Source organism: Salvia miltiorrhiza, chromosome 5 (genome assembly GCF_028751815.1).
Source record: "Salvia miltiorrhiza cultivar Shanhuang (shh) chromosome 5, IMPLAD_Smil_shh, whole genome shotgun sequence".
Taxonomy (NCBI): Eukaryota; Viridiplantae; Streptophyta; class Magnoliopsida; order Lamiales; family Lamiaceae; genus Salvia; species Salvia miltiorrhiza.
Genome location: NC_080391.1, coordinates 2,122,723 through 2,132,061, shown reverse-complemented (window position 1 = coordinate 2,132,061; position 9,339 = coordinate 2,122,723). Strand labels below are relative to the sequence as shown.

General features: G+C 37.0%; 2 protein-coding genes across 2 annotated transcripts; both read right to left on the bottom strand.

Annotated features, from left to right (window-relative positions):
- Nucleotides 1-653: 653 nt before the first annotated feature.
- LOC130985000 (pto-interacting protein 1) lies at nt 654-4,123 on the bottom strand. The gene is made up of 6 exons (XM_057907720.1): nt 3,788-4,123; nt 3,472-3,698; nt 2,424-2,794; nt 1,665-1,797; nt 1,467-1,556; nt 654-1,116 (listed from the first exon to the last, which is right to left on the bottom strand). The coding sequence occupies exons 1-6, from the start codon at nt 4,026-4,028 to the stop codon at nt 967-969; spliced, it is 1,212 nt and encodes a 403-aa protein (XP_057763703.1). The 5' UTR covers nt 4,029-4,123; the 3' UTR covers nt 654-966.
- Nucleotides 4,124-5,114: 991 nt separating this feature from the next.
- On the bottom strand, nt 5,115-8,165 carry LOC130984999 (phosphoglycerate mutase-like protein AT74). Its single transcript, XM_057907719.1, has 2 exons — nt 7,499-8,165; nt 5,115-5,739 (listed from the first exon to the last, which is right to left on the bottom strand). The coding sequence occupies exons 1-2, from the start codon at nt 7,980-7,982 to the stop codon at nt 5,342-5,344; spliced, it is 882 nt and encodes a 293-aa protein (XP_057763702.1). The 5' UTR covers nt 7,983-8,165; the 3' UTR covers nt 5,115-5,341.
- Between the last annotated feature and the right edge of the window lie 1,174 nt (nt 8,166-9,339).

Below are 9,339 nucleotides of genomic sequence, written 5' to 3'. Positions count from 1 at the left end.
TTTTTTGTAAATATTTAGTGTAAATGCAGTTTCAAATATAAGTTCTAAAAAAAAGAAGACTTACAATTTTTATGGACAAATGAAAATAGTAATAAAACTATAATTTTCATGGACTGAGAAATTACAAACAACATAGATAATTGCTTTTTAAATTTCAATATATAGATTTTGATTCACATTAAAGCCAATTTTAAAGTGTTTGAATAATGTCCCAATTCGTTATTTGTAAACAAAAGCAGTCCTTAATCTTTTGCACGAGTCTGGAGCTAAGATTAGACGTGCCCATATATTAAGAAAGATCCTCAGAAAGTAAAAGTCGAAACCAACGAGAAAAATCATCAATCCAATATACTGGATGCTGACATGAGCACGTAAATTGCGCGAGACTACGAGCTACCGTATTCGCTAAATCATGATTAATTGAGTGTGAAGTAGGCGCAATGAAATTAGAGATTAATTCCTAAGGCTCGAATTGCAATTTTGGATGTACAATTGATAAAATTAATAGCACATGAGGACAACCCAAATCATGATTCATGAGTTCCAAAACAATCTCTAAATAATAATAATAATAATAATAATAATAATAATAATAATAATAATAATATATCTTTAAATGTAACGACCAATTCAAATATGTACACGAAGTATCTATCTATAAAGAGTTCATCATCTCACATCTACCCAAGGAATGTATTGAATACACATCAAACATGATCTGTAATCATCGATGATACTTAACTCAAGCGGTAAAGTTGAGGCTCAATATCTTTAAAAAAAAATCTTCAATTGATGAACGCAATAAGTGCTAACCCTAACGCGTGCCTTCTTATTTTCATATATGCAATCCAATTAATTTCTATATACGTAGAATCTATCTAATCTCCAACTACATCATAACATTGATATCAAACACGACAAACACAACTTAATTTATGTTTCGATTTAAAATAAATCCTTGTATTTTTATAATTTAGGGCTCGAACTATGACCGTAGCCGGACGAGCCAGGCAGCGAGCGATTCTTGACTAAGGGCATCAAGGACTGGACCACGTCCGTGATAAGAGGTCTATAATCGGCCTCTGTTTGCACACACATAGCCGCGATCGCAGCCACCTGCAACGAAGTATCAATATTATGATCATCAATTAAATGTCCCGCTATGTAAAATTTGGTGACAGAAAGTTGACATATCTCGCCAAATGAAATATTTTGGAGGCTACCATTGTTGAAAAAGTATATTAAGAACCATCATTATTGGAAAACTCTGAAAGTTCAGGGCTTTTTTGGTCATTTTTCCATCATCAAATTTTTGTAAAGCAAAGCATTTTATAAAAAAAGCTGAAAGTTCAGGGCTTTTTATGTGAAAACGAAAATTTGACACATTTAATGAAAAACGCTGAAAATTCGGAACATAAAACACTATTAACACTAATAAAAGATAGTAATTTGGTATATATATTTACTTGAATAAGATCTTTCTTGGAGTAGAAGCCTTGTAGGGCTGGATCGATCATTTCCATCACTTTGTCTCTATTGGTCAAACGTGGGAGCGCCTGAAAGTTGAGAACACAAAACATTTACTTGAGCAATATATAGTTCAAATTAAATAAATAAAATTAATCGTAAATCTATTCTATCGCTCAAAGTAAATAAATAAATACCCAAGAAACGAGGACATGCTCCCCGGGAGGACGGGTGGTGTCGATTGGCACGCGGCCCGTCAATAGCTCCAAGAGAATGACGCCATAGCTGTACACATCCGACTTAGTCGTCAGCTTCCCCGTGGACGCATACCTACATTAATTATAACACTTCTCAGTACCAACATCCATTCGTACTGCTTAAGACTAAGAGTGTGTTCTCTTTGATAGAAAATATATATTTTCATCAATTTGTACTATTTTCACATATTCTATATGATGGATAATTTTTCTCGTGCTGCATGAAAAAATATGAGCATCTTATTTTCTTTATTTTCACTGCAATTCATGATAAGATTATGATGTGTTAATATTTTTCTCCCTATAAAATATGAGATAAAAAAAAAATAAGTGTGATAAAATTTTCTCATCCTGTCCTATTATTCATTTTATCACGATAAATTTAAGATCAAAGAAAATCTATCTTAATAAAAGAAAAGATAAGAAAATTTTATCACACCATTTTTTTTAGTTTCATATGATCTCTAGAGAGGAAAACATGAAAAAAAAAATATTATCGGCCTTACTCCATGATAATATTACCATGAATTGGAGTGAAAATGATGAAAAATGAGTTGCTCTTGCTCGGATTTTTTTCCCACGTTGCACGTGAAAAAAAAATCCATCATACGGAACATATAAAAACGTGAAAATATAAAATTTCCACCTTTTTCATCAAAGAGAACGCACCCTAATAAAACAAGTAAGACATGGAATTACTCGGGGGCCAAATATCCGGTGGTGCCCAAAACCCGCGTCGAAATGAGGCCGTTGAGCTTGTCGGACCCGGTCTTGGCCAGCTCGAAACCCGAAAGTTTAGCTTTAAACGTGTGATCCAAGAGAATGTTGGTGGACTTGATGTTGCGGTGGATGATGGATGGGGTCATGTGCTCGTGGAGGTACTCCAACCCTCGACCGCAGTCGAGGGCTATCTTTAGCCGAGCGCCCCACTTCAACGTTCCGCGTTGAAGATGCTCGGCTAAAGAGCCATTGGACATGTACTCGAACACCAGCAGCCTCTGCTGCTGATCAGCACAGTATCCCAATAGCTCTGTTATGTACGGACACCTCACACGACACAACAACTCTACCTACAATTGTATATAATATATATACATACAACATTGTCATGCATTTTCCCTTCAAGATGTAAAGAGTGTTTCACTATGTTTATTTTAGAGAATGTAATGTCACAGAGAGCTTTTAAGTTGTCAAAATATTTTGATAATTCAATTTTTATGCAGTTAGTGAGAGAATCGTGAATTAGAGAGAAGTGAAATTGGAAGGGTACATGATAGAGATAACAAAATTATAATAGAGTTATTTTTGTAAAATTTAGTAGAGTATACATCGTGAGCTAGAGAGAGAAAATTAGAGAGATGTGAAATTGGAAGAGTATATGATAGAGATAACAAATTATAATAGAGTTATTTTGTAAGATAAATATATATATGAACTTATATTTGTACATTGTTAAAGACTTTTGAAAAGTTTAAGCTGTTTTAAGGAGCTTATAAATTCAGTCAAACACCCTTTAAACTAAGCTTATTTTAAATAGTTTATAAGTTTTAAGTTGTTGAAGTGTTTGGATAATTAAGCTTATAAGCTAGAGAAAGAATTTTGAGTTAACGAGTGAAAATTAAGAGAGATGAACATGAAATGATAAATATATAATGAAAATAATGAAATGTAGTTAAATCATTTTCGTAAAACGCGTATAAGATTACGAAAAAATAAGTTGGAATAGAGAAACTTATGAAGTACGGACCTCGGAGCGGAAAGCGCGCTCAGCGGACCTCCCGTTGGCGCGGAGGATCTTGATGGCGGCGGGGGTGCCGTCGCGGAGCACGCCTCGGTAGACGGCCTTCCCGATCAAGTTGGCGTCGCCGAAGTTGTCGGTGGCCTTCTCGGCCTCCTTGAGCGTGAACACCTGCACCTGACACGCTTTCATCTGCGTCGTGTCGCCGGCGCTGTTCCCGTACAGACAACCGCCGTCTGCCGCCGCCGCCGCCATTCATTACGCAAGATTGTGAGTCACTGTTTTTGGCAATAGCATATTTGCATTGGGGAGTTTAATTAGTTACCTGAAGTGGGATCTAAGTTGATGGTGCTATGAGCAATGAACATGCAGTTGCTGTTGTGGACGACCCTCTTGCTGGCGGCGGCGCCGGCGGCGCGGGAGAAGTGGAGGCGGCGGAGCATCGCCGTGAGGAGGAGTATGGCGAGGAGGAGGACGACGATGACGACGGGGATGAGGATTGTGAGGAGGGATGAAGATGGGATTAGCTCGTGGTGTTGCACATGGGATTCATGAGGAGTTTCCATCGTGAGATAGAGAGAGAGAGAGAGATTTGAGTAGAGTTGTTCATGTGAAGTGAAGATTGTTTAATGCTTATGTAGTGTGTTTGGAAAGGCGTCGTGGGTAGGGGTGTGCATTCGATTTTCGATTTTGATTTTGTTTTTATTCAAAATAAATTTATATTTTGGTTCTAGAAAAAAAATCAAATCGAACCAAATAAGTTGAATATCAAAGGGAATTAATCGAAATTTATTGTATCATAATCGAACCAAACTGAAAAATCGAAGTAAATCCAACAAAATCCCAAAAAGTTGAAAATAAAAAAGAAATTGAAATATTAAATTGTAAGCAAATATCCACCAAATCAACAACAAATAAGCAAACCATGATCTTTAAGTACTTAATCATTCATTATATATATGATACTCTCTTAGTCCATCAATCATTGACATGTTTTACCATTTTGATCCACCCTCAATCAATTTCTTAAAACTCGTGTGATTATGAAATGTGCAAAGGTTTAGTAAACGGAGAGAGTATATGTTGTTAAAGATCAACCTTAGTCGAATAAAAAAAATAAAATTGAACCAAACTGAAAGATCGAGCTGTATTTTAGTAATTTCATTTTGTATCGATTCGATTATTCGATTTTAGATCCCAATCGAATAAAAAAATTATTTTTCTTTTTGAAAAATAAAACTGAACCAAACTAAAATATCGAGCCGTATTTTAGTAATTACGCTTTATATCGATTCGATTATTCGATTCCAGATACTTTGATTACCCCATTTGTGAGAGTGAAGGCTACACACTCACACACACACAATCACACAAGTCGAGTGTCTATTCTTTGTTTAGATAATATATCTCGTGAGTAATGAAAAGTGATTGTACTTCATTTTGTCTACTCTTTTGTATCATGCAAGGTCTAGTCCTTGTCTCACCCCATTGGAAAATTTGGAAGTTTTAGCCTTGCATTTTTTGTCTTCTCTTTCCAAATAATTGATTCCTACTATCTCTCTCCCACATAAATTTTATCACATCAGATTTTGGGAAATCCTTTCGAGGGAAACGAGAACCAAACAGGATAAAATTCTTGAGATATTCACAACTTGCAATCCATGACAAAATTTTCATTCACTATTTAGTCCCTTTCTCTAAAACCCCATCAAATAAATATATATTTTACACCAAATTAAATTAGCTGCAAAAGCATTAATCATTTACAAACGTACATATACAGTAAGAAAAGTAGATGTAAATCACTTTCATGTTTCCCACATTCTATGCTATTCAATGAGTTAGTATATTCTAGGACAATACAACATGTTCGTTGCGATCACTCCTCACCTGTATCTTCTGTTTCGGGGTCTGCAAACTTGTCGAAGAAGGAGTCGAGGTACCACGGGCAGCTGTCGTTCCAGTCGCCCTTGTTGGCTTGCGCTCGCCACCGTTGGTCTGCGATCATATCGGGGGATAGTCCCCACTCCTGCATTTCTTCCTCGGTGTGTTGGACCGCGAGGCTGTATTCTCCTCCGTCGCCTAACTGCATCACTTGGAACTCGCAGTTCCCGAGGTTATTCAAGTGCTCAAACTGCTCGACTGTCCATTTGAACCACTTCATGAGAAAGACACGGATTGCGAGTCCGTGTGATACTATAACGAGGTTCAGTTCCTCGGTTGGGTCGCGGTGGAGCCTGTTCATATCTATGTCCCTCCATAAGGATTCGAGAAAACCTGCACGTTGTGAGCGGTTCTTTAGTTTCACGTGTCACGAGTGCTAAAGAAACAAGATAAACTATCTATCATTTTTGCAAACTGTTGGCACCTTGTAAGAATACACAAAATAATAGTAACAGACAACTATTTTATATGGTTCAGTCAAAAGACAGCAATGACATCCTCTCAGTCTCCGCAATCGCCTTAAAATCAGAATGTTCGACTCACGATCTGGCTAGAATGATGATTCAAGTAACAGAGGGGACACTAAAATAGACAGCACCACAAACGAATCGAATGATCATGATTATAATATGTTTGTATTTCTTGTGTGTTTGTATCTCTTGCTCTTTCTTGCTTACTCTGCCACCTCACCCATTTTTCTTTCCTCTTATCCTTCTTCCTCTTCTTTTCTTTCAAGCTGTCAGTATCCACTGGCTACGGCCGACCAAAGCGTCTCACTGGTCCTCACATTCCCACTTTTTTCCCCTCTGCAGCTAATAACTGTAGCCTGCCCACCCACTGAGCAGTGAACCTCTTCTTCCCTTCACTCCCTATTTTATTCATCTTCCCTTCTTTTCTTCTTCTCCCTTCCTTCCCCAGCCCCTTTCGTTTCAACAACAAAACGTACAAATAATGCAAACACAACACTCTCACACAGATGAGAAATAATCACAACATGTGGGAAAAAAAACACTTGTACACAATTGCAAATAACATACCATAAGTTCATAACAAGAGAACATTTCGAGAGAAAGACTGCCCAAATAATACACACCCAAGAACTCAAAGATAAGTTTGTCAACACCAAGAGTAAGCTAATACAGATGTGGAGTTACAAACATGGAGTTAGATGAAATATGTCAATATGGGCTCACTTTGGAATTTAATTTTGTACTCTTCCCATTCGCCAACCCAATCTTTCTTTGCATAATTATTGAGTCATGCCAGAGTAAGTGACATGCCAAACAAAAGAGAGTCAACCTTCAATGTTACTGAAGAGAATCTACGTGGACATGCTGAATTCAATTTAACAAAGCACTTTTATCGAAATTTAAAATGCAGCGCCAGTTTTTTGTATACTGTACGCAATCAATGGAAGAACAATGACTGGTTAAACTGGGTACATGAAGCAATTCTTATCTCCTTGTCTTAGCCTAGCATGATAATCAAAAGAGAATGCAGATACCGTCAAATCTAAAATTACTATAAAACTTATTTTCTAATGTCTCTGAAGATATTTTTCTTATAAAACTAACTGCATCCACTTGCCATATAAAGCACACAGAAATTCTCACAGATCCATTGCATCAAAGTAAGCACCATTTCAGCAGCCATATTTTTATACACTATATGTTCATGATTTGGTAATTGTTAATCTAAAACCTCAAGGAAAAACTAAGTCAATTATTTTATGAAACTACCAAATTTAGTCTTCTACTATGTACTTAAGTAGTCAGGAGCTAGCTATTCTGGTCTATAACAATGTGGAGAGGATGCAACAATGAAAAAACTCGATCTAAGAGTGAAAAAACAAAACCAAAAAACCTATGACTGAAATGCTCCTAATCTTCTTTAAGAGTAATAATCACGTATTGTAAGAGTAAAATTAATCTACCATGGAAGAGAAGGCAAAAGTGAAAAATCGTAATCACAGTTTTATAATTGCCGAGGCATCAACTTCAATCAAATTAACACGCGCAAAAAACAACAAAAGCGAAACGCAAGGCAAGAGCGAATTTGAGTTAAAATACTAAAGTTGAGAGGAAACACATACTCGAAACGCGATCGAAAACATCGGCGGCGGACTCGCCCTCGGGAAAGCGATAGAAGAACCTCCCAAACCTCTCCCTAATCACCTTGGTCACCTTCATCCGCTCGGCAACCTGAAAATTGCCGAAATCCTGTTCTCTGATCCGACATTCCTCCCTCGCGCCGATGATCCTGCTCCTCGGGAAGGCTCGGCCGATTCCTCGGAGCGTGGAACGCGTCCTGGCGTAAGGGGAGACGTAGAAGTAGACCTTCCAGTTGGAGAAAGCGCCGCCGTCGGAGACGACGTCGTAGATCTGCGCGCCGGCGCGCTCGGACTGTTGGTCGCCTTGAGGAGTGAGGGGTATGCGGTTGTCCGGGGTGGTGGCGTAGGCGGTGCCGTCGATGTTTCCGGCGCTCTCGCCGTGGCGGACGAGGATTATCCGCTTCGGAAGAGCCCTCTCCCGCTGCTTAGGGCTAGGTAGGGGTTGATCATGGCAATTACCTAACATTATAGGTTTGGATTAGGAAACGGTGGGGATGGGGTGATGTATACGCGTGTGGCGTCGGCGCTGCGCGGCGGAGAGCGGGAGGCGGCGCCACCTTGCAGTTCGCTTTGGACCAATTTGTCCACTCATGACCCACGCATTCCCATCTTCTACTTCTATATGCAAAATATACAATTTAAAGTTTAATTAATAAAACAGCAATAGTGAAAAATACTAAAATAGCTATTTTGCTTAATTACTAATATAGTAGTTAAAATATTAAAATGTGGATTATCAATTTTAATCATTTTTTTGTGTAAATACTAAAATAGACTATTTTACTCTTGATAACATTGTAAAACAGAAAATCATGTTCATGTGAAAATCAATGATTCAAGCTATCGTGCGAATTGAATGATTTCACGTGCTAGTTTAAATTCATGTGAAAAATAAATGTTCGTGCAAATTTTCATGATAATTTAGATTTACATGAAAATGAAAGGTAAATGCGATCACGCGAATTGAACAATTCACGTGAACCTTCGATTTTCATGTGAACTTTCTACTTAAAATATTTTTTAGATTTTAATAGGGTTATTTTGATAAGAATTTACATATTTCAATTAAAATTTATATTTTAAATTTATTTGCTATTTATATACTCCTAAAAATATGCACATTTTGTCATTTTGGCCATCTCCAAAAAACATATACTTTCCATTTTTTAACATTGCCCAACATAACTCCTTTTTTTTAATCTCTAAGTGAAACTCATTCTTAACTTACAATACACTCATTTAACATTTTTTAAAATACGTCACTCAAATTATAAGAGTCTTTTATAGAGGCAGAGGAAATATTGATTAAGCAAATTGACTAGTATATTTTTTACCTCAGAAGAAAACCCATCGATTAAATAGGAAAGTTTGTCACATAAACGTGTCTTATTTCCTTTATCACAAATAACAAGCTAAGATGACGATGAAGCGCAGTCTGTTGGTAAAACGTTTCTCCTCCAACTAATAGGTCGGGAGTTCGAGTTATCTAAAAAGTTAGAGTGTGAGTGTGTTTATTCTTTCTTTAAGTGTAACAAATTTTTAAAAAATAACAAGCTAAGATGCCCAAGTTGGTGAGTGGTGACATAAAAATTCAAATTTGATGGCCAAAATTTATATGATATCCTCCACCAATGCTCCATGTAGATAAGATAGATCCATGCGTTGAAAACTCTAGAAGAATGTCTATTCGGATTTTTTACACCTTTCTGGTTATCTGACTAATTCTCCAAGTAATATGAAAACGTCGATAGTAAAAATAAAAATTAAAAATTAAGTCGCGACATTATGATCGATCATAAAGGAATATTTTAGTAAATATGTTC

What these genes read in the sequence shown, in the direction of transcription:
- LOC130985000 (XM_057907720.1), bottom strand. Translation starts at nt 4,028, where the DNA reads ATGGAAACTCCTCATGAATCCCATGTGCAACACCACGAGCTAATCCCA. An exon ending in ACCGGATATTTGGCCCCCGA is followed by an intron (nt 1,798 to 2,423) that starts GTAATTCCATGT and finishes TAATTAATGTAG; the next exon opens with GTATGCGTCCACGGGGAAGC. An exon ending in AGCATGTCCTCGTTTCTTGG is followed by an intron (nt 1,557 to 1,664) that starts GTATTTATTTAT and finishes CTCAACTTTCAG; the next exon opens with GCGCTCCCACGTTTGACCAA.
- LOC130984999 (XM_057907719.1), bottom strand. Translation starts at nt 7,982, where the DNA reads ATGTTAGGTAATTGCCATGATCAACCCCTACCTAGCCCTAAGCAGCGG. An exon ending in TGTTTTCGATCGCGTTTCGA is followed by an intron (nt 5,740 to 7,498) that starts GTATGTGTTTCC and finishes CACAACGTGCAG; the next exon opens with GTTTTCTCGAATCCTTATGG.